At 34.3% G+C, this 27,347-nt stretch overlaps 2 protein-coding genes across 3 annotated transcripts; both read left to right on the forward strand.

The window, feature by feature from the left end:
- Window positions 1–2,941: 2,941 nt before the first annotated feature.
- LOC109009056 (serine/threonine protein phosphatase 2A 55 kDa regulatory subunit B beta isoform-like) lies at window positions 2,942–11,757 on the forward strand. 2 transcript variants are annotated; one of them, XM_018989396.2, is made up of 14 exons: window positions 2,942–3,400; window positions 4,427–4,530; window positions 4,655–4,753; window positions 4,867–4,986; window positions 7,130–7,339; window positions 7,530–7,621; window positions 8,051–8,169; window positions 8,570–8,693; window positions 8,945–9,068; window positions 9,750–9,818; window positions 9,923–10,014; window positions 10,152–10,226; window positions 10,522–10,592; window positions 10,939–11,757. In XM_018989396.2, exons 1-14 carry the CDS (start codon window positions 3,295–3,297, stop codon window positions 11,073–11,075), a joined length of 1,542 nt encoding a protein of 513 aa, XP_018844941.2. In that variant the 5' UTR covers window positions 2,942–3,294; the 3' UTR covers window positions 11,076–11,757. The 2 variants fall into 2 exon arrangements, with proteins under 2 accessions (XP_018844941.2, XP_018844942.2); XM_018989397.2 differs by having other exon boundaries at window positions 7,130–7,336.
- Window positions 11,758–14,819: 3,062 nt separating this feature from the next.
- LOC109009058 (NADH dehydrogenase [ubiquinone] iron-sulfur protein 7, mitochondrial) lies at window positions 14,820–20,991 on the forward strand. Its single transcript, XM_018989400.2, has 2 exons — window positions 14,820–15,342; window positions 20,387–20,991. Exons 1-2 carry the CDS (start codon window positions 14,936–14,938, stop codon window positions 20,619–20,621), a joined length of 642 nt encoding a protein of 213 aa, XP_018844945.1. The 5' UTR covers window positions 14,820–14,935; the 3' UTR covers window positions 20,622–20,991.
- The last annotated feature ends 6,356 nt before the right edge of the window (window positions 20,992–27,347 follow it).

A 27,347-nucleotide genomic window follows, 5' to 3' on the forward strand; every position in this document is an offset into this window, starting at 1 on the left:
AGCGACAAGAACAACACTTGTTGCTTTCAAGCGTACATAGCATATATGAAAGTTTAACCAGTCATTTTGGGAGTAAACGTGACTACATCTTTTAGGAGATTAACGTAAATCGTTTTTGCATCGTAATAGAGCATACATAATAAAGTTAGATTATATATATATATATTTATATATATAAAGTGAGATTGTAGATGCAATTTTTTGGAGAAACTGGAGTCCAACAATACAATTGAATGGCACATGAGGCATGAATGCATGATTAGGCTTGGGTGTTGATACAGGTCTCATTTGTATTTGTAACCTATCTCAACCCACCTCAACTCATCTCATCTCATCATTATAACTTTTTCAAATTCTGATATAAAATATAATAAACAATTTAATTTTTTCTAAATTTTAAAATAATTTTTTTAAATTTACACACAAAATATAATAAATAATTCAATTTTTATTCTACTATTCATAAACTATCTTAACTCATCTCTAAATCAAAATCACTCTATAATATTTAGGTGCTCATCCATGAATAAAGTACTAAATAAAGCATATGAAATATAAATAAAGAAAGAGTCACGTTACGTGGTTGGCATAAAAGTCTACACTCACGATTCGTTTGAAGGTGAAATCATGTATGTCTGATATTTTATAATTTCTCATAACATCACGTACCTCTCAATATAATGAAAAATAAGGTTGGCGAATATGTAGTCCTCTATATAATCCGGGGAGAAAGAGTCCCAAGAGAGTGTAGATCCCCACGTTTGTAGTGCTTCATTCATTCTATATAAAATTTCTTTCTTTTTTTTAAATAATTGAGTTCCACTTACTTTGTCACTTTCATCCTTTTTTGTGTGTTAGTCAATTTCTTTTAACTTTATCCCTTTCGTTCGTTTTTTTTTTTTTTTTTTTCGACAATGGGACTGGACCTTACTTCATTTTATATCTACTATAAAACTCCCTCAATAATCACTTTTATACTGCCAAAAACAAAAAAATAACAATATTGAAAACAAAAGTTCATGTTCCAATCCTTTTGTAACACATTTATTTGATAAAGAAAAAGAAAAGAATATGTATTCATTCAATCACTAAAGCACTGATGATGTCTGACATCCACTAAAGCACTAATATAAATAAATAAATAAAGAGTAATTGGGAAGCAAACACATCCATAAAAAAGAAAAGAAAATATTTTAATTATAAAAAAATTATATAAAAATAATTTTATAAATTAATGTGATTTAATGTTGTTCGTCAAATTATAAAATTATTTTTATTAAAAATTAAATCTAACGAATCGAATAAAATTATATTAATTTATAAAATTATTTTTATATAATTTTTTTTTATGGAATCCCTAAAAAAAATTGTCATGATCATTGCAATCTTGGATTTAAATAAGTACAGAGCATCATTGTAATCTACGCCAAAGCTCACTTCAAAGCCTCCCTCATCCATAAAGCTGAGATGGTAGGGCCAAAAAACATGTCATTTTCATCTACTTCTCATCAGTTTCCAATCTCTAGAACTTGCTTTTCTATTCTCTTATTCCATTCCATCTGTCTAACCTTCTCATTCAGCCCCCACATTTAAGCCTAAATTGTGAAGAATGAGAGAGAAAAACATTGAGGTAGTTTGGTGTAATATAATAGATTATAAAATTATATTTATTGTAAAATTGATTTAATATATTATATAAAGTTATATCAATTTATAAATTTATAAATTTATTTTTATAGAATTTCTTTATAATTATATTATTATTTTTTTATAAAAATGTTTCCCATTTAAAATAGAGCTAGGTAAAAAATTATAAAAGTTGTATGCGGATCATTTTTCTATAAAATAATCTAGTTGATATCATTTTTAGCCTCTATTTGGATATAATAAGTGTTTCATCTTATTGTATCTTATCTCATCTCATTATTATAATTTTTTTAAATTTTTACATAAAATGATATAATAAATAATTCAAAAATTTCAAATCATAAAATAATAATATTAAAAAATAATATTATAATAATATTTTATTCAACTTTTATATTAACTCATCTTATTTCAACAGGCATATTATATTTTTTAACTTTTATATTAGTTCATCTTATTTCAACCAGCATATTATATTTTTTAGAATAAAAAATATTGTTAGAATATTATTTTTAATAATATTATTATTATTTTAAGATTTAAAAAAATTAAATTATTTATTATATTTTATATAAAAATTTTAAAAATTTATAATAATAAGATAAGATGAGAATAAGATAAATACTTTCAGTATCTAAATGGATTAAGGCGATGTCATGGACATGGATAATAATATTAGAGATTAAAGAGGTTAGGCTTAAAGGCTAAAGCCAAAAGCCTCCTCAAAAGCGACGATGTTTTCACTGCTCCATCGTTCTCTTCTCTCATTTTCTTCACTTTAGAGCATTTTTATTAGATTGATTAAATTCATCTTTAAAATTTAGCTAATATCATATTTTTTATATTTGTTTATTCCATTTAGAATTTAATCTCTACATTGGATTAACCATTTACTCTCTATATAATAATAAAATATTATTAAATTAATAATTTATTTATTTAATTTATTTATATCACATTTTATAATTCTATCTAATTTAATATTAATAATAATTATATTTTAATTAAATTAATATTAAAAAAATCATATTTTTAAATGTTATTTAATACTAATAAAAAAAATTGATAATTAAACTTAATTGAAGGAGAAAATTATTATTTTAATATTTGATAAATTAATTATAATTTTCTTATATTTAACTAATCATTATAGTAGAAATTTAAATTATTTTAAAGATAACTAATCTCAATATAAAATTTTTTAATATAAATTATTTAAATTTTAATTAATTTTTCCAATTGGACCAAACTAACGAAGATGCTTTAATTGGTCATCATCCAAAAGAAAATAAAGGAAAAATAATAATAAGAGTGAGTGAGAGAGTGTGCGTATGTGTCTGTGCGTGAGAAATCTCATCGAGTTTCATCTCTCGGAGACACAGAGATTGAGCTTCGGGTAGGAGAGACAAAGACAGAGTGAAGGTGAAGCTTCGCCATCTTTTGATTCCGTATATGTACGGTGGGGGAGGACGACGATGAAGGGCGGGACTGCATTTCCTGAATCCGAGAGATTCCTGTAAAAGCTGAGTCTCAGATCGACTGATTTATGCATTTGAGTTGAGTGTGTTCTTGCTGATTTCACTGTCAATTTGATCCCTATAAGGAAAAAATAAAAAAGGAACAAGAGAGAGAGGGAAAGAGAGAGATATGCTCGGCGGAGGAGAGGGAACGGCGGCGGGGGCGCCCCAGCAGCTGGAGTGGAAATTCTCGCAGGTTTTCGGCGAACGGGCGGCCGGGGAAGAAGTTCAGGAAGGTTCGCTTTTCCAATTCCTGTTTTAAAAAATACCAATTTATTTTCATTTTTTTTACTTATAAAAAAAATGAAAATAATAGTGATATTATTTTCATTTATTCTTATAGTTTCTTTATGTGCAATTATTTTATCGAGTTACTAATTAATAGTGATATTACTTTTTGGTGAGCTAGATTTGTGCATTCATTGCTGAAGTTGTGATATGCGAGTTTTATAGATAGAGTGGGTTTTTAGTTTGAGGATTGGATTTAATAGTTTGTTGTCATTGTATTCGAACCGCTTTTGGTTTAGCCTTTTATACGTGGTGGGAACTAATATAGTTTGGGTGAGAGTTATTATGTGCTCTTGTTTTTACTATGGAGGGAAGATTAGCAGCTAAACGACCAAAAAATCCATTTGCGTCACTAATTTGGTTGCTTATGGAAAAACCTATAAAAAACAAAAATTCGGTTGCTTATGGCAAGTCATTGTTGAAAGTTCATCGTTGCTAATTTGGTTTCTTATGGAATTGTGTTATTTTTCTTCGTCTCAATGGTTGGGTGTTTCCCTGTTGTATGCTTCGTGTACTTGGATTGTATCTTTTTCGCTTTGAATGAAATTTACCGTTGTTAAAAGAATTTATGTATCTGACGAAAAGACTAGAAGCGTCTGAGTATTGGGGGTAATTGGTGTTGCATTGTCAAACTTGATGAGTGTCCTGGGTATTTTAGTTATGCCCCAAAGTTTTTAGTTTCTTACATTCGCTTTGAGTGTGAAGTTTGGTGATAGTGGATATTAGCTCAACAAGACGATTCATATGTTTTTTTAACCCATATGTTACTCTGTTTCTTAAAGGCAATGGGACGCAGAATTAATTGGAATGGAAATTCTTTTTTTTTTTTACCCCAATAATGTATCATGTCTCATAAGGCTCTTTCACTTGATGACTTTGCTTGAGTACGTTATTCTTATATTTCCTCATATGACTGTCGTGTTTTAGTGTGTTACTGATTTGACCTGCTTGATTGGTGACTGTTCTATTTGCAGTTGATATCATTTCTGCAATTGAATTTGATAGAACTGGGAACCACTTAGCTACCGGAGATCGTGGGGGGCGGGTGGTTTTATTTGAGAGAAATGATACAAAGGATGTGAGTTCAGGAATTGCTTTTTTTTTTTTTTTGAATATTTTGTTTCGGAGTATTTTCCCATATGCTTTTTTTTCTTCTTATGGCAATCGTATAATAGTCTATGATATATACATAAAATATGTAGCATGGTGGAAATCGCATGGATCTAGAGAGGATGGATTATTCAATCGGTAGGCATCCTGAGTTCCACTATAAAACTGAGTTTCAGAGCCATGAACCTGAGGTATTGTTTCCACAGTATTCTTATGAATATTTTTCATTTATATATATATATTCCTCCTTACTAGAATGTGGATTTTATAATTAGTGCTTCCTTATTTATCTTTCTATATTCAGTTTGACTATCTTAAGAGCTTGGAAATTGAGGAGAAAATCAACAAGATCAGATGGTGCCAGACAGCTAACGGTGCTCTGTTTCTTCTCTCCACCAATGATAAAACGATAAAATTTTGGAAGGTAGGAAAAGGCACTTTTGAAAATTTTGAACTTTTTGGTTCTAGATGAAAGGATCTTGATATGAATTGCAATAGTATATACTGCCACTACTCCGCAAATCACAAATACTCCTATATTTAATGTTGCACACATTTAGGGAATCTATGTGTGCTTGTGTTGGGCTTTGGTCAAGTGAATATGAGTGTCTAGGATTTTGGATTTTAGAAAAAAGGGGTAATAATTCTTGGGTGCTGAATTTTATTTCTTATTGGGTTTGTCTATTTGGTTGAGTGATGGATAAAGGCTAGGGATTATATGTAGGATTTAAGGGATCTGATAGGGGCCTTGTGGAAATTGGTTAGGTCTTGCTTAATGTGGTGTAAATAAATTATCAGAGCTTGGAAAATTGGGAGAATTCATTGGGAGAACTTAAGCCATTTTTCCTCAAAAGCCTTTATCTTTGGTTGTCCTGTATACTTGGGCATTTGCTTATATTTTTGTATCTCTCTCTGGTTTTTAGGACTTTCTTTTTCTTTGTTCCTTTTGCTGTTTGGGTGTACCTGTGTACTTGGTTTGCACCTATTTTGAGTTTGAATAAAATCTTTCTTATAAAATGGGTTCTGCTAAGATGAAGGAAAGGGCTTAATTTAGGATTACAAAGGAGGTCATAAGCAACTGAGATTGAATCTGCCCTCTGGTTGTGAACAGCACTCTTGAACAGTACCCGAGAAGGCAAAGAGGACTAAGAAATGCTTGCATACAAGCCTTCCATAAATCCATTATGTCCAGTTTTATTAATTAACTCTGGATTATTTGAGGATAAAGGTACACTTAACTAGACTCCCGGTCTGAACTTTTCCTAATAGAATCTGAACTCGACCTTTGACTAGTAAACAAAGTCCTAATTGGATTGGATTAAAATCCACCCATTAACTTTGCAATCTATATGAGACTCACTCACATATTAATAAAATAAACCCCGGGCAAACAACTATGACCCACAACTAGCAATTACAGCATTTAAAAATTACTTTTGACACTAGATAAACTGAAATAAAAATAAAAATAAATACTATGGATCTAATTAATTACCATGGACACTCGTTGGATCAAAAAGGTTTTGTGCTTGGTTTTTCCTTAGTCTCAGGCTTTCAAAGAGGATGCTTTTGCGGATTGTGGCTTACTTGATCTCTTCTCATATTTTAGTATCTCCAAATACATTCCGCTTGCCCAGTTCTTATTTCTGAATTCACTACTCTTGCTGCCCCCTTGAGTTTTGGTGTTGGAGAAATACAACTCTAGGTCCACAACTATTGTCCATGAACTGCAATTACAAAATTGTGAAAGTACTATTGACTATAGAAAAATGAAACCGTGTGCAATTGGTCATGCACTAAAAAGGCTGTTTGCTTGATTCTATCGGGGTGTTAGGCATCCAAGGAGGAGGCTTCATGTCTAAACAAGCTACAAATGTGGCATCCTTGTGCCATCTTTTGGGCTCAAAACATGGCTGGAACATTTCATGATACATTGTGTACGACTATTGGATCATCTAATCATAATCAAGATGGTAATCATTTAGATTGGTATATAACTTATCAAAAAAAAAAAAAAAATCATCTAGAAAGATATGAGACAAGAAGGTTTTCAGAAGATATTTCCTTTAAGGTTATGATGCAATGGTTAGTTCCTGCTAGGTGAGGGCCCATGTAGAAATATAACAAGGCATGTATTGAGTATTAAGAACAACATTTTGCTGGATACTTTATGCCAAAAATATCTGATTGGAGAGAAAATTGTCATTTTGCTATAAAATCTGAAAATATATCTAAGTACCTTTATTATCCAAAGGGAAGAAAAAGGAGTATAAAAGCTTCCTATTCTGTAAATAACTTCAACAAAGCTACCATTTAATAATGGACATTTTAATTATTCCTAATATCTCGTGGGACAGCTAGGAGCCCTCCCTTTTGAACGCTTCCCCTTTCCATTTCTCAAAGCATGGATATAATAGTGTGGTAAGAGCTTGCAGCACTAGCTGGTACAACAACCTAGCTAGAATATTTTTCCTCGAAATGATTAATGATATTTAAAAAATGAATTGGAACTTCCTATACCAGCCTGATCATTGGCGTTTCTGCTGCTGTGATTTAATGTTGGGCAGGTCCAAGAGAAGAAGGTCAAGAAAGTATGTGACTTGAACGTAGATCTTTCGGGAGCTATAGGAAATGGCCCGGTTGTTTGTTCAAGTACATCAACAAGCTCCAAACCGTGCATGGAGAATGGAGGATGTAATGAAAACCCCTTCAGTTATTCAAGCATCAATACTTCACTCCCAGCTGGGGGTGTCCTGTCCTTGCGTCTGCCTGTGGTAGTTGTAGTCAAGCTGATTAACTTATTTCCTAGCACCATATGGTTTTGGAGTTAAGAAATAATATTGTTTACCCACTATTGAGTATGCCATTATTGGCAGGCTTTAAGCATTGAACTGACATTAACTGAAATCTTTGTTAAAATTGTATATGTTTTGCCTCTTTAACACTTGGCACTGTTGTGACAATCAGGCGAACAATAATGAGACAAACCTTGTGGCTAAATGTCGAAGAATCTATGCCCATGCACATGACTATCATATCAATTCTATTTCAAATAACAGGTGCAATTTACTTACTGGTAGAATACATTCTTTTTAACTTTTTCTTCTTAACTTCTGTTTTTATTTCTTAACTTCTGTTTTTATAGCATGATCTTTTATCTTGCATATTCATGACGACTTTTTTGGTTGTGTTCTTAAATTGAATATGCTTGCTTCAAATTTTGTGTGTTCCTCATCAATTAGGATGCAACTTATTCATTTTGATTAACTTTTTCCTAGCATGGCATGTGAAGCTGAGGGAAATATATCCATAAGACACTGTTTAGAAGAAAATGGGTTTATCCCTAACTTGGCATCTTCTTCTATATACCAATATGCATGGTGCTGGTGATGCCTGATTATTATCTCTGGAAATGGAGGGTAATCCTTTAGCTATCATGTTCATGGAAGTAACTGATCACTTAGTATTCATTCTTTTTTCTTTTGTAGTGATGGTGAAACTTTTATCTCAGCGGATGATTTGCGAATAAACCTTTGGAACTTAGAAATTAGCAATCAAAGTTTCAATATCGTTGATGTGAAGCCTGCAAATATGGAAGATCTGACCGGTAAAACTCATGGCATCCTGAATGGCTGTTACGTGATTGATTGGATCTTTTATCATTCCTAGTTTAGCCGTTGCCAAAGGATTTGGAAGTTAAAGAGAACATCCTATACAGATAGACAAATCAGCATAGTTTCTGGTGTCTTCTTTGGTATTTAAAATTTTCCATCAGGTTCTGAGGTTGTGCCCCCCCCCCCTCCTCTCTCTCTCTCTCTCTCTTAATATTTCTCCTTTTCCAGGGTGAAGTCTTCTCATCAACTATTCATCTCTCAGCTGTTGTGTTGGATTTTGTATATGCTGGTTATGCAGTCAACATATTTCATTCATAGTTTATGCTAATGTGGTCGAAAGTGCTTTCTACAGCTAAATGTTTGGATCCATGTTGCTTGAATTTAAATGTGCAGAGGTGATAACGTCAGCAGAGTTTCACCCTACTCACTGTAATATGTTAGCATACAGTAGCTCTAGGGGCTCGATCCGTCTTATTGATATGCGGCAGTCAGCTCTGTGTGATACTCATAGCAAATTGTAAGCTATCAATCAGTTTTTTGTTTGCTGACTGTCTTTATCTTTAAATTCATCTAAAGATTAAAGCATGAAAATATAAATGGGGTTGTTTGGTTCCAATGGCATTCCCTTCCCTAATGGGTGAAGAAGGTTGAGGTTACAGATTCAATCCAGTATGGGTACATGGGTGGTGTTTACAATCACATGAGAATGTTTTTAGATAGTTCCACTATTTCACTTTTAGGTTTTTATAATGCTTTTTACTGATACAGGTTTGAAGAACAGGAAGTGCCTGGTACAAGGTCTTTTTTCACCGAGATAATTGCATCAATTTCAGATATTAAGTTCGCAAAAGATGGAAGATATATCCTTAGTCGAGACTACATGACTCTTAAGGTTTGTATTTTCATTTTTCTCCGGTTCCTATTTCCATGAATCATTTGAAGCTGCAATTGCATTGTGTCTTGAAAGATACTGCTGATAACTGGGTGTTTCTTCATACGATCTGGTGGTATGTGTAAAAGAAGTTTATGGCGTAGTGTTGGCAGTATTTCATATTTCAAAAGACTATTCTTTTCTTCGCTTGGGAGAGAGAGGGGGCGGGGGTATACTACAGAATTGGACTAGTGTTTGGGTATAGTACTACAGTTACAATGTAGGATGTAACTGAAAATAAATATGAATGTGGATTATAGAAAAAAAATCTTACATTAGATATTTGAAAGTTTCTATGGAAGACACATTTCTTCTACTTATCTTAGTTACGTCAAACTGTGTTCTTAAATATCTTGGAAGTACTGAGCATGGATATTGTTTTAGCCAATGGATTAGTTGATCAGTACAGTATATATGCAGTGGATTATTTGTGAAGGAATTATGATTTGAGCAACATCTGGTCTTGTTTGAATAAGAGAAAATTTGATAGAAATTATTCTGATTAATATTGCAAAAGAAGTATGGCAATCCCTTTTTTTGTATTAAGATTAACTTTCTGATCCCTACTCTCCCATTTTGTCACTGGTACAACCTCCTCCTTTTTTTTTTTTTTTCCTCACATGGTTTTTTCTTGGTTTGCAGCTGTGGGACGTAAATATGGATAGCGGCCCAGTTGTAACTTTTCAGGTTCATGAATATTTAAGACCTAAGGTGACACATTCCTTTTCAAAGCCTCTATTAATGCTTATGATGTGAAATAGATCTGATGCATTTGTCATGGAATACAATTTATTTTATTTCATTGCTTTGATCAGCTGTGTGATTTATATGAAAATGATTCTATCTTCGACAAATTTGAGTGCTGTCTAAGTGGAGATGGAATTCGTGTTGCAACAGGTTCCTACAGGTCTGCATAAATATATTTGCTTGGTCCTGTTTTACCACTATAATTAAAACCCTTGACTACTGATAAAAATAAAATAAAACCCTTAACCATAATCTCTGCACCTCAACATTTGATGGAGTATTTTCCTATGATTCCAGCAATATGTTTCGCGTGTTTGGTTGTTCTGGAGGGAGCACTGAAGCAACATTGGAGGCTAGCAAAAACCCTATGAGGTATTTTCTGAAAATGTATATCTTGCTATTTAGGTATATAACAGTGGGAATATCTGTATCTGCACTTCAAAGTACTCTATCTGTTTGAATGGTACCATTGATTGTTAAAAAACGCTTCTTCTTCTTTCATGTCCGTGTACTTGGGCTCTTGCCTACTTTTTTGATCAATAAATTTTTGTTTATCGATCAAAAAAATAAAACATTTTTTTTTTTTTTTGATAAGTAGAAAAAGAAAACATTTCTTCTTTCTTTTGTTTCCTTTACAAGTGATTTTAATTATTTCTTGCACTTCCAGGAGACAAATTCAAACACCATCAAGGCCTTCTAAATCTCTGGGCACTCTTCCCCGCATTCTCAGGCGAGGAGGTATGCTCTTGCTCATGTGATAAGATTTATACAGGTGTCTGCTGAACGTTGTTGTTATCTTCCCTACCAATTCAATTTATGTCACTTATTTGTTATGCTCAACATGTTCGGTTAACTTTTCTGCCAAGTTTCTCAGTTGAATTGATTTATGTTGAGGTTCAAAATCTCATGATGGTGAGTTTTGAGTCTATTTGGTTGATATATAATTTGTACGAGTTATGTAGTTCGTTTTAGAACCAATAGAACCCCCGGAAACTTATCTGTTGGGCACTTTCCTTGTGGTGTTTGTTTGTGATCTTGTTGTGATGTTCTCTGCACATCAATTTTTTTTTTTAAACTGCCACAGGAGCTGACTCCTCTGGAGTTGACGTGAATGGAAGTTCATTTGATTTCACTACAAAGTTGCTACACCTAGCATGGCACCCGACTGAGAACTCGCTTGCCTGTGCTGCTTCAAATAGCCTTTACATGTATTATGCCTGAAGATGGTACTGGAAGAAAGACTGTTTGCCAGACAAAGCTCTTCTGGTTGTTCTGGCAAATGCTGCTTTGACTTGCTCCCCAACCGGTAATGTCGAAGCTGCACCATTTTTTTCAGAATACCTGACCCTAATAACCCTTACCTTTCTCCAACAACCCTAGGATTCCTATCTACAATGTGGAAATTTTTGAAGGAAGTAACTAACCTTTTGCTCCTGGCTAGCTTGGCTTCGCTGTTTTGCTGTTTCTCGATAGGCCGAAGAAAATGTGAGTTGCATTTCTGCAACCGAGACGAAGTGCGAGAAGATGTCCGTGCTGCTAGGTTTCACATCAATTGTGGGTCCTAAACTGAAGCTAGGAGATGGAAATAATATGGGGCATCGATTCTTATTTCTTCTCCCTGGGGGCTTCAACCTTGTATTATCTGAAATTAAAATTATAGGCTTCTGAAAATTTATCATGATTATTGCTGTCTTATATTTTCTAACCATTCTTTCTCCTCTTTAAGAATATGCTGATCTGTTGTGATCTTTGCCATTGTAATAGTATAGTTGGCTAGGATAGAACACCTCATCCGTTGCAGTCTTCCAACCCAAACATGTGGGATTTTACAGATCTAGTTTTCTAAGGCCTTTACATTGTAAAATCAAGGGTTTCTTTTGTTTGGTACGGTCGGTTCTATCTTCATGCATTCTTGTTTTTTAAATAAATGGTTGAAAAAACTTTTCATTATTTTGTTTTTCTCTTGGTTTCCATCTTGATTGAATTTCCTGGCTTGAAACATTTGATGACTGTTGGTTCTTCTGTAATCGAAATGTGCCCAAAAGGCATGGATGGTCCATAGAAACATATAATTAAGAACACAAAAACAAACAAGGAAATCATAAATATTCAGCCCATTAAAATCTATAGCAGCTGTCTAAAGAAAGAGTATTCAAGCAGGTTTTAAGCTTTGTCATTGTCCCTTAATGGCCCTTAGATTTAATAAATCATTTCCTTTAAAATTTTTTATAAATCATTTCATTTCTAATACACCACACTGGACAAGAGGAGATATCTTCCATGCACAAATGATTTGAGAGTTACCCTATATCATTAGCACCAACCCATCACAATAAAGGAGCTTTTTTTTTTTTATCATGGTGAAGAACTTCCATAAAAATAGGCAGTCCCAACGAAAAAGACTGCTCTTCAAAGTTCAAAGTGTTTTAATTGAATAATGATAGGGTTACTATTTTATTACTACCCATCTACTACTCTTTTTGTATTTAATTTTTTTTAATTTTTTTTGTACTTAATAATTAAGAAAATGTGTATTATTAAAGTTATATATTTTTTTTAATTTTTTCTTAATAATTAAAGATGTTAAAAAAATACTTAAAAAAAATGATAAAAAAGAAAAGTTGAAGTGTACTTGGATAATAGATGGGTAGTAATCCCATCACTACCCGTTTTAATTTGCTAAATATTCTTCCAAATAAAGGAGTTAGATCCTTGTGTTCACAATTCTAAAAAAATAAAAAATAAAAAAAGAAGAAAAAGAAGAAGTTATGTTCCACAAATTAATGCACAAGAAACTTCCCTAAAAATAAGCTGAATGGAGTGACAATGGACGGATTTCATGTCCTGTTCGGAATAACGATTTGCCTGCCTCATTCATTAAGAACTTCGTTTGAATTATGTGATTGGCGTATTGTGCAGAAACGTGGCTAGTTTAGAAACGCTGATAACCATCCAAGTTCATTGCCGCGCAATAAATATTGATGATTAAAGAGACTCGAGATAAGGCCCAAAATATTTCTTTCGACTTTTGTTTTTTGTTTTTTGTTTTGGGATTTCATAGCATTTCTTGCTGTCTATGTAAATATTTTAAACAATATTAAATGAATAATAAATATTATAGGGCTCATTTCATATGTCACTCTTTCTCCTACTTTAGGCTCTTGAGTTGAAGAAGAATATGAGAAAACTGTTGAGATTTGTGGAGCCTAGCTTAGTCCGCTCGACAGATGGCTCGAGCAAAGGTCATGTAGAGAGCTTGCTCGTCACTCACTCGACAGATGGCTCTAGCAAAGGCCAAACAAAGAGTTCGCTCGATGCGTGTTCGACACGCCGCTTGAGCGAATATCGCAAGAAATTAGAAATTAAGATTTCCTCTGTATAACCCTATAAATATGTGTTTTAAACATTGAGACCATACGATGTGCACAATAATACACCCCAAACAAATGTACCTTGTAATATCTTGATTAATAAAATTCTTTGCAGTTTCGTATACGTAGGCACGTTACCAAACCACATAAAATTCGTGTCGTGTGATTGCTTACTTGGTTATTTTTCGTTCATATTTTCTTTATTGTCATCGTTTTTAATAACAAAAACGTTGATCCAGATAATATCAAGAATATTGCCAATGTCCTTTGAACCAATTGGTAACAACTTGGTTTCTTACTAAAAGAACCAATGATCGAATCCTTCATCCCTATGTATATATAAAAAAAAAAGATAATGTCAAAAGATTATTACCGTTTCATTTGAAATAAATAGCATTCATTTAAGTGAATATGTGAGGCATTTTTATTATTGTATTTATTAAGAAAAATGTTAGTTGTTGCCCTCTTAATTATCATCCTTTCATCATCTCTGGTTACGGTATCAAGTGATTGAAAGAGAAATAAAAGATAATAAATAGTTATCTAATAGTTTAATGCCACGTTAGAAGATGATATGAGGATGATGATTAAAAGAAAAAAAAAAATCTATTTACAAACTAGTGTAGATAACACTTAACAAAACGCTTACGTGATATAATTTGATTTTAAAAATAAATTTTAAAATTTAAATTTTATAAATTAAATCGTGTCATTTAAGTGATATAGATGATATATTCTATACACCGGCTTGCAAATAGATAAACTCTTAAAAGAATGACTATTAACACTTCTAACATATTAATGGAATCATTCTTAAAATATAGTACTCAAAATGTTCTATATTTTAAATTAAATATATACCATCTAATTTAAGTAAATTGGAAAGTATCTAATCCTAAAATAGCTGGCTAATACAATCACATCATTTAGATGTTGAAGGACGTGGCTGTCTTGAAGGCTAGAAAATTCATAGAAATGTCAATTTTATTGTGCACAAGATATGGTCTCAAATAGGCCACTTCAAAAAAATGTTATTAGAAGCATAATTTCCATCCACCCTATTCCCAACCACTTTTTTGTTCAGTGAAAGCGTATTCATTAAAAAAAAAAAAAATAATTGCTTATTTACATGAATAACAATAGATATTTTAATAAAAAAAATATATTTATAGTCATAGAATAATAGAATAGATAAGTGTTGTGCATGTCTTTTAAAAAAAAAGAATAAATATGTGACATATATAAAAAAATTAATTATTTAATAATAGATTCTATTTTTTTAAAATAAATATACGATATTTATACAATTATAACTATATTTAACATTACTCTTATGTAATCTCTCCTTGTCATGATATTTATGAAAATTTGAATAATAACTTTTATGCTTGTAATTTTAGAAATAAGATGATCTTCTTTAAAAGATATTTGACTTTTAAGGTTTTGTTTGTTTATATAAATTCTCTCATCTCATTTAATTATTATAAATTTTTAATAAAATATAATAAATAATTTAAAATTTTTAAATATAAATAATATTAAAAAATTATATCATAATAATATTTTATTTTACTTTTAATTTTTATCTTATCCAATCTCTCAAAGTACCCAAACGTCCCCCTTAAGGTTTTGCTGTAGTTGTAGGTTGATCCGTAAAATAATTGGCCTGCCTCTGTCTGTGTCTCTCTCTTCGTCTCTTTGAGCTCGGCCATGGCTCTCCTGACACGAACCGCGAGGCGCCTTCCGCTGTCGCTCTCGGCTCAGCGTGTCCTCTCCCTCCACACCACCCTCCCTTCCCTCTCTTCGAGCTCCAGCCCCAGCCCCACTCCTTATGCGCGGGCTCCACCCCCTTCGGCCTCTCACTCTCCAGCGGGCCTCTCCAAGGCCGCGGAGTTCGTGATCTCCAAGGTAGACGATCTCATGAACTGGGCACGCCGCGGTTCCATCTGGCCCATGACCTTTGGTCTCGCCTGCTGCGCCGTCGAGATGATGCACACCGGCGCCGCCCGCTACGATCTTGATCGCTTCGGAATCATCTTCCGCCCCAGCCCTCGCCAGTCCGATTGCATGATCGTTGCCGGCACTCTCACCAATAAGATGGCCCCCGCTCTCCGCAAGTACTTTTTCTTTCCCCTGATTTTTTTGGATTCCTTTATTTTTGTCAGTTCTGTGTTTTTTTTTTCCCATAGAAAACGAGATGTGTGAGATCTTTATTGGTTTCGTCTCATTTTAAATTCTTCACTCAGTATCTTCTAATAGGTTATTATTCTTTTGTAAATGTTGGATTCGTTTAGATTCTTAGGGTTTTACTATTGATCTGGGATTGGGGTGTCTTCCGTGGCTAATGCATTTGAAGGCACTGAGAATTATTCCGCGCACGAGAACTTGGTAATCGAAGAGGACGTGACTAATGCCCAAGATTCGATTTTCAATTACTCGCGTTAATTTCTTTAGCAACTGTTACTGTTGCGATTACCAATTTTGCTAACTTTTCCAGTTAACTGATCTTAGGGAGTTTGATTTGTGAAAGACAGAGTGATTAGGCTCGTGGGTCCTCTCCTCGTGTACCTTTTTGTCAAATGAGATGGAGAAGGTTTGCTACATCCTGGTTGATAGGGATTGTGATTTCAGAGTAAGATGGATAATTCATGGGTATTTGATCCTCTGTTTTGAGTACTTTTTTGTTGATATTAGTATAAAGTAATGCTACTAGATACAGTCCTAGGATGTGCAACCCATGTCGTTTAGGAAAAAAGTGAGGTTCATCATTAAAAAAATGACCTAGATTTACCCTCTTTTTTCAAAGGGAGCAATGTGATTGCGCGTGGCTTGCATACTCTAGGACCATATCATTTCTCATTAGTATAATTAGGACATGGCATGATGTCAATGGGGGCTTATATGCAAAGGATTAGTAGAGTAATCATTTATATGGGGTAAGGGGTTTAGAAGGTCAGAGATGGTAGGAGCTCAATTGTTACCATTGTGCTGTGGAAAGAACTTCATGACATGGTTGTGAATCATATTAGATATTGGATAAGGTGGATATGAACTGCCAAGAAAGTAGATTCGCCATTCTGAAGGAGTAATGAGTGAAGTGGTTTATGAATGACTATTTAAACCAATCATTAAGTGAGCAAGTTGAATGTGTATGGCACGAATATTTTTTAAAATACCAATCATTAAGTGAGCAAGTTGAATGTGTATGGCATGAATATTTTTTGTTCAAAAGATGACTTTAAATCATAGGAAGCATATGATAGTTTCTTTAACCAAAAACATTTAGACTGCGTTTGGATGTTGAACTGAGTTGAGTTGAGTTGAGTTAAGATGATAAAATATTGTTAGAATATTATTTTTTAATATTATTATTACTTTGAAATTTGAAAAAGTTGAATTGTTTATTATATTTTGTATTGGGATTTGAAAAAATTGTAATGATGAGTTGAGATGAGTTAACATTCTAAACGAAGTCTTAAGCTTGGTTGATCTTGGCTTTGCAGTGTTCGGGCTTGTTCTGAAGGATAGCTGAACCTACTTGTATGAATTATGAGACACTTATTCTTTCAAAAGAGCGTACTTTGCCATTTTCTCACAGTGCCTATTTTCCTTTTTGAAAATTTTCTTTATTTGGGAATGTATTCTAAGGAGGTTGTGGTAATAAGATTGTTTTTGATGAGTAATGCTTGGAGAAGATTTTGCAAGATTCGCAAGTACTGATAAAGCAGTGTTTGAGGCTTTGCAGTCAATATTTTAGTTGCACGATCACACTTTTACAGGATCAAGCTTTAACTTACCGAACTTTATGCTCTATAAAGAGATTTGACATAATAAAAATACCTCGTGTAACATGAGGTTTCTAATTTTGGAAAGTTAGGGTTTCTATTTTTAAAGAGTGAATTAGGGTAATTAGGCCCAAGCCCAAGTATCATCCTTGCCAAACCCATACAGCCCATGAAAGTGAGCCCACATGTTTTTTTTTTTAATCGGTAAATAAAATTTTATTGATCATAAGAATAGGCAGCCCACATATGTTATACCCGAAATCTACTTGCTACATGTCTAGTTGCAAGCACAAGTCTAGTCCTACTTCAACTACAAGTCACCAATTCCTACTCTAACTACAACTCCTAAGGCAAACACAAGTTACAGCTCCTAAGGCAGCCACAACTCAGGCAAACAATTTCTAAGGCAACCACAACTCTTAGGGCAACTATGACTCCAAATCACATTCAAACACTCCACTAGACCCACAACACTAGGACTACCTGTGATACCCCATATAATAAGGATAAGGGTAGGTGGTGTATAAGATCCCACATTGCTTGGGAAGGAGAAATTCTTGCTCTTTATAATATTCCAATGGGGCTCCAATTGTATCAATGACTAATCCTTTTGAAGTATAGGCCATGTGGTTTGGGCCTTCCATTGGGGCATTACACTACCATACCCCTTGGACTCTATACCCTCCAAACTCTATTTATAGACCCCAAATGAGAGCCTACCTACCATTTCATGAGCCCTAAGCATGGCCCCTTCCAAGGCCCTTACAATACTCACACCACACCCTAAGCAAGAAGATCAAGATCCAAACCACTTAGCCAAGCTGTGTACTCCAACCCAACCTTTGGATCGAGCTCTTCCTTTAGGTAAGTCTCTCTCTCTCCCTTTCTCGTTTATGATAGGTATGTTAGACTAATGCCATGAAATCATAAGAAATTAGTGAAATTAGGGATTCATAAAGGGTTAGCAAATACACATGCTAGAATTAGGTTTCATGGCATTAGAATGCATCTTTATACATGGGATTGGATGAGCATACATATAGGGTGATTATTTGAATGAAATTGTGCATATTTGAGGACTTAGACCCATGATTTTGATGGTTTAAACATTGGGACAGATTTTACAAAGAGAGCTCATGAGGAATTTGGGTGACATGTAGCATAGGCTTGAACATGGATGGATGCATTAAGGTTCAGATTATAGGAACTTTAAAATAGCATGAATAGTCATAGGTTTGTTAGACAAGATTAAGGTTTGAAGGTCTTATAGGGCATAGGTATGAATTGTGATGGACTAAAATGATTGAAGTGACCTGGCAAAAAGTTAAGGGCCAATTGTGTTTAGGACCTCAATAGGCATTCGGGTAGTCCAACTAGAGAAGCTTTAGTGTTTAAAGTGATGACATATGAGATTATAAATTGACGTGATTACATATTCATTGAATAGGTGATTGTCGATGCACTAATTGATGTCTAGAGTTGCGAGGTAAGTAATTTGATCACGCCCTTCATTATCATGCATGCTTTCTAAATTATGTAAGTAATATGATCATGCCCTTCATTATCACACATATTTTCTAAATTATGTAAGTAGCATGATCATACCCTTACATGTATGGTAAATGATGTTTTTAAAGCATTATGTATATATGACCCTTTATTGGAAGCCCCTTTTTACATACCTTGTTTGGTAAATGATGTCTTTCACTTGCATAGTGGTCATCATAAAATGTGTGCATTGGTCCAATTGTCACTGACTGCAGAAAATCTAAATATAACATATGGTGGACCACACTTACGAATGTGGCTTGCACACCCACCCATAATGTTACACTAAGCATTAAAGCTTTCTTATTGTTCACTTGACTTCTTTCTTATCTTATTATGATGCATGCGAACATTTTGACTCCATGATGTTCATGGCATGCCGTATTCATGTGCATGGCATAGCACTAAACATGGCATGTTAGCATACATAAACTTGGTAAACAATGGATTCAGCATGCCATACACAATTGCATCAACAAGCACATTTTCATAAATCAGCGATGGTTCATGAAAGGGGCTAACATTGAACTTGGCTATGCATAGCATAGGTAAACAATACTTTTTCAGGCAAAAAGAATAATTTCAGCAGACATAAAGGTTATGATCATGTGACTTACCTTGTCTCCTTAGCTTTGAGAATCAACTAAGCACGTCAATCAAGCACCTATTATTAAGTTACATAAATATTCCATGCCAATCTCTACTCAAACTCTTACCATTTGACTAAGGTATAACCTATACTCCATAGTGTTGTTTGCTGTCTACCTAGTGACAGCATAATATGGCTGGCTAGATTAGGGTTCAAAACCCTTAAGCTGACTCAAGTTTTGGGGAAAGGAGCTGGCTGAAAGTTTACCCAGCAGTTTCCTATTGTGATTTCTCATAAGGTTGAAGCTTTCCTAATTTGGTTTGAAGGTCTCATAACAGGGGCGATATCCACTGGATTTTTCAGACCCGGCAGCCCCTTATTTTGAACTTTATTGGGTATATACTGGGTTTCTAAGCTTGCTGCATATCCCTAGATTCTAGGAATTTCATTGTGAGTTTTACATGTAAAGATTTCCCGTGCTTGCTGTTATAGGCCTGCCAGAGTGTTTAATGCTGGCTGTACAGCTATTTCTAGAGTCAACTTCTTTCCTAATTAGTTCTAAAAAAATGGGCAGCCTCTTACTGGGAAATTCCAGGGTAATATTCCAGCCCTTAAATCAGACAAAATCCCTATTTTTTTTTTTAAAATTTTGTTATGATGATTGCTAACCTTCATAGATGGATATGGATAATTTTAATATGTTAATTACTACTTTTTCCTAACTTTTCTTTAGGCTATTTTCACAAACAAAATGAGCAAATAAAGTTAAATAGTTGATATATTATTATATATTTACTTATAAAAAAAAATGTATTTTCAAAACTGGAAATTCTTTGGGCTTGTTTTTAGTTGGGCCAAAATAAACAGTGTTTATTGGTAAGTTGGGCTTTTAACAAAAAGCTGGCCCATTTTGCACAATCCTGGACAGGAATGGACCGATAGATAACGGTTTGGTCCAGTCTAGAGGTACTATCGGTTCGGTGTGGAAAATAGGTGGACAGAAAGTTTCAGTCCGGTCCAAAAATAGCCCTTCAATAGACCGGACCAAACTAATTACACCCCTACCTCGTTGGGCTATGAGTAGAAGAAACAAAATGCGCCTAGAAACAAACATTTGTTATGAAGCTGGTAGTCCACTCTTTGTGAGGAATACGTTTCTACTGTAAAATAACATCTTAATGTTCCTATTTCTTATGAAGTGTAAATGTATTTGAGTTCCATGTTATCATCTGGTTCCAGGGTTTATGACCAAATGCCGGAGCCTAGGTGGGTCATCTCCATGGGAAGTTGTGCAAATGGTGGTGGGTACTACCACTACTCGTACTCCGTTGTTCGAGGTTGTGACAGGATTGTGCCCGTTGACATCTATGTTCCTGGTTGCCCTCCTACTGCAGAGGCCTTACTCTATGGACTTCTCCAGCTGCAGAAGAAGATCAACAGGCGCAAGGATTTCCTCCACTGGTGGACAAAGTGAGTGAGGGTGTTCACATTTGAAGAAAGATCCTTATCACACACTAATAAGTAGTTCCATCTGTGTGGCCATGTAAAGGGAGAACTGTGTTTAATTTACAAGTTATGAATTTAGAGAGTACTGGCAGCACTTCACGTCTCGTATTTTGTTTCATGTTGTTCTATGTACGGAGCTTTTATGGTGGCTCCATATTCTGTACAACATTTTTTTTTTGTCTGTTTTAAGTTGCTCGAGGTGCCTTATGGGATTAAATAACGGGTTAAAGACTTAGAAGTGTTTGCAGTTTGCTTCAAAGTCAAATTGGTTCATCTGGGTTTCAATTGAACTTTTTACTCGGTAATTGTAAGAATGATTGAATTAGTTTTTTTGTTTATTTCACAGTTCTGTCTGTAAACCATTAAAATGCCACGTCGGTATATTCGAAAGTTGGACATGTGTCAAGTACGTTGTATATGCTTGCTTATGTACATAAAAAAATAAAAATAAAAATAAAAATAAAAACTGGTATAATTACTTAAGAAAATTCATTTAAAAAGTTCTTAAAAATACAAAGCCCTGGCTCATCTATGGTCGGCCGCATGACCACGGCGCCTTGGTGTTGGCGAAGAAGAGTTCAAGTGACGAGCGCGAATCTTGTACGTTGTGCTTCGTACCTTAGAGTTGTAGTGTCTATTCGGTCCACGTGGCGTCCTTCTCAACTAATTCTATCGGTGAAATATATATGTATAACAAAAAATAGTTTCAAGACATGATTTGGTGATTAACATTGTATTAGAGTGGTAATTTTAATTTTTGATTTTAATCTTGATTCATATATATAAGTCTAAACTAGGGGTGAAAACCGATGTCATTGGCGCGGTTTTTGGGCAAAACCGACGCCGACTGATGTCTGAAAAAATGGGGGAGCCACCGACCGTAACCGGTCGATGGGGAGGAGGAAACCGATCGAGACGGTTCTCGGTCGACGTCGGTTCTCCTAGCGCCGATAATCTACAGAGAGAACAATGAGAGAGAGAGAGAGAGTTGCATAGGAGAGAGAGAGTTATAGAGAAGAGAGAGAGAGAGTTACAGACTAAATCGGGAAGAAGACGCTGGGGAGGAAGAAGACACATTTCGAAATGACGCCGTTCCACTTAAATTTAAGTGCAACAATGTCATTTCAGACTTATTTTTTTTTCTTACGTCCTTAATAAAACGATGCCGTTTGGTTTAATGCCATACGGCGTCGTTTCCATTATGTTTTGTACTACTTATAGTTATAAAACGATGCCGCTCCACTTAAACTTAAGTGGAAGGACGTTATTTTGATAAGGGTATATTAAAATTTTTTTTTTATAATATCGGTCGGTTCAGCGCTCCGATCCAGCTACAAACTGGGACCGAACCGCTGAACGTCAGTTTCTTCAAATTGCCACCGCATGCCAACCGATTCTCCATTGGTTCCGGCCGGTTCCTGACGAGGCCGATCGATTCGCGTCGGTGGCGGCCTGTGGCATCGGTTTCTGTATAGCCTTAGTCCAAACTTCAATAAATGTAGTTCTTATATAGATAAATATATATATATATATATATAAGAGGTAAAAACAAATCTAATTGTTACGAGTGATATGTACGTACCTATGGCATGCAGAAGGATACAAAGAGTTAGGATAAAAAAAAAGAGTTATTATTATTATTATTATTATTATCATCATCAAAAGATTGTAAGGAACAAATTAAATTTTGAATCCGTCGGGCGAGTAAGTCTACCCAGGTGCGGATCATTTTTGGCCTCCTTTCGCCTATTGTTTCATGGAAGCTTTGGGACAACCGTTGTAAAGCTCGGCATGGAGATAAGGAGGACACAATGGAGTCGGTTTGACATGTTATTAAATTATTGCTTCGCCGTATTATGGATTTGATCATGAAAGTTTCCATCATTTCTTCCAAGGATACTGCTATTTACAAATATTGGAAATCCCAATCCTAGAACCTAGACCTAAGAAGGTTCATGTGATTGGGTGGACTCGGCTCCCTCAGAATTGGGTGAAGCTTAATACGGATGGTAGTAGTGTTTGTAATCCGAGACCAATAAGAGCATGGGGTGTCATTCATGATGATTGTAGTCGGTTACTTGCGGCTTATTCTGTGGCTTTGGGCTCGGGTTCTAATAATTTTGCTGAAATGAGAAGTTTGTTGAAAGGGATTCGTAGATGCTACCATTTGGGCTTTTCTCGGGTTGAGATTGAGATTGATTCTTAAATCCTAGTTAACTGGCCCATTAAGAGTACTCTCATTGGATTAGCTAAAAGCTAAATCCAATGAGTATTTAGTTATTAAAGAGTAAAATATGCTCACATTGGATTAGTCAAATTCCAAATATTTGGAATTTATCTACAGTGACTTTCAAAAGTTTTTCCAAATTTGAAGGTTACTGTACATACATCAAATACATATTTTATTAATTATTTCTGTCTCTCTTTTTTTTATCACATATTTTATCACAATTAATATATTAATTTAATAAAAACATGATTATTAATTAACATATAATTAGTATAATAGTAAAATATGATAATATTAAATATATTAATAATTAAAAAAATTAAATATTTTTGAAATTATTAGTTATTCATTACCATATAATGAATAAATATATAATCTAATGTGGAGATTTGATGTGAATAATCAAAATCAAATTCATCTTATATTATTTTATTATTATATAATGAAAAAATAGCTATTCCAATGTAGAGATTTATGTGAATGAAATAGTCAAAAGTCAAATTTCTTTTACATTCATCAAAACTGTCATTTAACTTTGATTAATCTAATGAGAGTGCTATAAGAGTATTCACATTGGGTTTCCCATAAAATTTCTTATAATTTAACTAAAAAGTACATTTCCTAAAATTTTTCCCTAAATTTTACTCATCTTTCAAAAACCTTCTACATCCCATTCCCTATCCCAATCTCTATCTTATTAAATAATAATTCTCTATTATTTCTTTATTATTTTTTTGTCTCACTTCCATTTACAATCTTAACTACTAACTATTTTGTCTTATTATCTTCATTCTTTTCAAATATCACATTTTATTAAATACCTATACGATTTTGACTACTGAATACAGTATTATTTTTCAAACCGAAATCCGTATTATAAAAATAGTATTTTTTTTAATATGTGCATTTTCTAACAGTAATATTTTAAACTCCTATCTCCAATGGTAACATCTTGAACTCCTGCTTCCAATGGTAATATTTTTTTATTTTTTCTCCGACGGTAACTTTTTGTTTATTCTATCAAACGGTAACATTTTTTGTCCTATATGTAATAGTAACTTTTTCCTCTATAAATACGCATTCTGCTTGTATTCACATTCTCACAAACTCAAGTCTCATTTGATCTAAAGAACCGAAATTCAACAGTCTCCCCTGATATCTCACTCCCTTCATCAAATGGCTCGTACATTCTTTCGCAAATTGCTCACATACTTATCATTTGAAGATGAAATGACGAGGTCGATGGATAGTCATCGAGGCATCGTGCCAATTGTCAACACCGTAAGTTTATTAGGCGTGATCATATTCATGGGCATGAGCGCCTATTTTGTGATTATTTCGCAGAAAATCCAATATATCCCTCAAATCTATTTCGAAGGATATTTCAGATGAGCCGTCCCCTATTTCTTCGTATTCTAAATGAGGTAGATTCTTACGAGCCGTACTTCTTCCAGAGAAGAGATAATGCCGAAACACTCGGTTGATCTTCTATACAAAAGATAACCGCAACACTTAGAATGCTGGCATATGGGGTTACTGGAGATTTTATGGATGAATACATACGTATTGGTGAAAGCACTGCAATTGAGAGCCTTAAAAAATTCTCTGAGACACTAGTAAGTGTTTTTTCAGATGAATATTTGCGGTTTCCAAATGCCAATGATATTGCTAAATTGCTTGCGGTTGGTGAACAACGAGGATTCCCAAGAATGTTGGGAAGCATTGACTGCATGCATTGGATGTGGAAAAATTATCCTGCAGTTTGGAAATGTATGTACTCCGGCCACATTTGTGAACTAACTATTAATTTAGAAGTAGTTGCTTCATATGATTTCTGGATATGATATGCATTTTTTGGTATGCCCGGTCCATATAATGACATTAATGTGCTAGAGAGATCTTCTATTTTCATGGAACTTGCCCAAGGGCGTGCTCATCTAGTCAATTACACAATCAATGACAACCACTACGAGATGGGGTATTACCTTGCGGATGGAATTTATCCCAAGTGGTGAACTTTTACAAAGATGATCCCATCACCACAAGGGAATAAGCAAAAATTTTTTGTGAAAGTACAAGAATCTGTAAGAAAAAATGTCGAGCATGCATTTGGGGTACTTCTACAACGATTTGCGATCATTCGTGGACCTTCCCGAATGTTCAAAGTCAAGGAACTAACAAATATAATGAAGGCATGTATTATTCTACATAATATGATAATTGAAGACGAGTGTGATGATAGTGAGGAATCGAATATTGAGTATGATCAACTTGATGATGAAGTCTCTGAACTATCGCGCAATCATAGAACTGAGCTTACGGATTTCATCCAATGTCATCATAATATTAGAGACACCTTGGCACATCATCAGCTCCAAGCAGAACTAATTGAACATCAATAGCTATTATATTCCCAACAGTAGACATGTCGCATAATTGATTGGTGTTTCCTTCATGTTATAGTGACTATATTTGAGTTAATCAAATTTCAATTCGTATTTCCTTTATGTTAGTATAAAATATTTTTTTTAATTAAATTTTCATTCGTATTTCGTTCATGTTAGTAGTGATTATATTTGAGATAATCAGTAATAATTTCTGAAATTGTAATAGGCAATTTCCTTATTTCAAAATATCAATTTACACAATCCAAATTAAAAATTAAACTGTCTTAGTATCATGGAACTTGTCATCCATCATTGTCTGAAACAAAAAATAAATAAAGAAATAAACTTTTTACATAAAAAAATCAATCTAAATGTCCTGCATCATTGCGTCTCAGCATGATGTCCCTCTGGAGTTGCTCAAAATATAACCGTTGCTGTCCTGGCATGCACTCACCACCATCATCATAATGCGCTGATCCACTTCCTTCTTGGTAAGCTCTAGTTTCTCTACCTCTAACCTTAGTCTTTCGTCCTCTTCATGGATTTTATTTAACTCATTTTTCTTCTCATTTTCTATCTTCTCAGCGTCCAATCTCAGTCTTTCATCCTCGAGATGGATGAGATTTAGCTATTTTTCCTTGTCATACTCCATCTTTTCGGCCTTAAGACGAAAATAATCTTTCTCCTGAGCACGTGACTCCTCCAAAAGCGTATACTTCAGCTTGCTGAGCCTAACAATCTCCTGTGCTAACTTGGCTTGGGCCTTTCATTTTCCTTTCTTAGCTTTCCTTCCCATTGGTCGGTCCAATTCAATCACGTCATTATTCATCACATTATCTACTGTGAGATCAAAGACTGAATCCATTGTCGCCCTCGAACATTGAGTAGGGGTCGGGGTCGGGGACAGGGACATCATCTTCCTTCACTTTGGATCCTCCTTTGTCGAACGCTAAATCTATTTAGGTTGGTCCTTTAACAGGTGCCAACAATGCTCGAACTTGAAGGAGCATTTCTCTAGCGATGCGTACATAACTTTCGCCTTGTCAAACTTGCATGCAAACAAAATTTTTTATGTTAAACCAATGTATAAAAAAATTAATTATTCATAAAACAAGTAAGAGTATGGATATTCTACCTTGTCTTGCTCGGTCATGCTACTTTGATTCAACCCTTCAACCTGCGCTAGTTTGCAACAAAATTGGTTTGTGGCCTTTTGAATAACCGATGTATTAAAGACTTGATGGTCTGATCATTTGTGGTTTCTTTAAATTGCTGGAAGTATTCAAAATGTTTTTCCCAAAGCTGAGAGTGTTTTTGATTTGTTCCCTAGACTACATCAAGGTTACAATTAAGTCATGCGGAGACAAGTAACTTGTCTTCTTCGGGGGTGAAGTTCGCACCCCTGACTGACTTCCTAATGTTGATAAGATCGTTATGGGGTAAGGGTGGAGAGTCATCAACAGTCATAGGAGAGTTTCTACTTTGCCCACCATAAGTGGGGTCTAGCTGAGGATCTTCACTCAGGAGGTTTGTGAAATACATATGTCCAGGGTCTTGTGAATCCATATCTAAAAATAATGTTAGACACTTAAGTATGAAGTTTGGAGTTTTTTCCGATTGCTGGCTCAGGAACCAAATGGTGACATCTACGAAATTTGGCCACCCTCTCATGGCATGAACAACCGGTTGCCACTACTTGTTGGCCGTCCGGGTTACCTAGCCATTGAGGAAATGACCATAAATTTCCTGTATCTCCACTAGGTTTTGTCATCATCACAGCCGAGGGGGTTTAATTTACACAAAATTTTTTTTTTTATCACAACATAACTTTCTCAAACAAAGACACAGCAAAAAAGCAATTGAACAGAACTGACCAATTCACATATTCACACAAAACAACCAAACAATAATGCAAATCACAATAATGCTAAATAAAAGCATTCTCATCGGGTTCCTTTATATCGAATTTATAAATAAATGAGGTTCAGAATGGTGGAAATATTGACAACATGCGTAAGCAACGAGCCATTCACATCGAATGACTGCAAAATCCCACCCGAACATCCATTGCCTTTTT

Source organism: Juglans regia, chromosome 6 (assembly GCF_001411555.2).
Source record: "Juglans regia cultivar Chandler chromosome 6, Walnut 2.0, whole genome shotgun sequence".
Classification (NCBI taxonomy): Eukaryota; Viridiplantae; Streptophyta; class Magnoliopsida; order Fagales; family Juglandaceae; genus Juglans; species Juglans regia.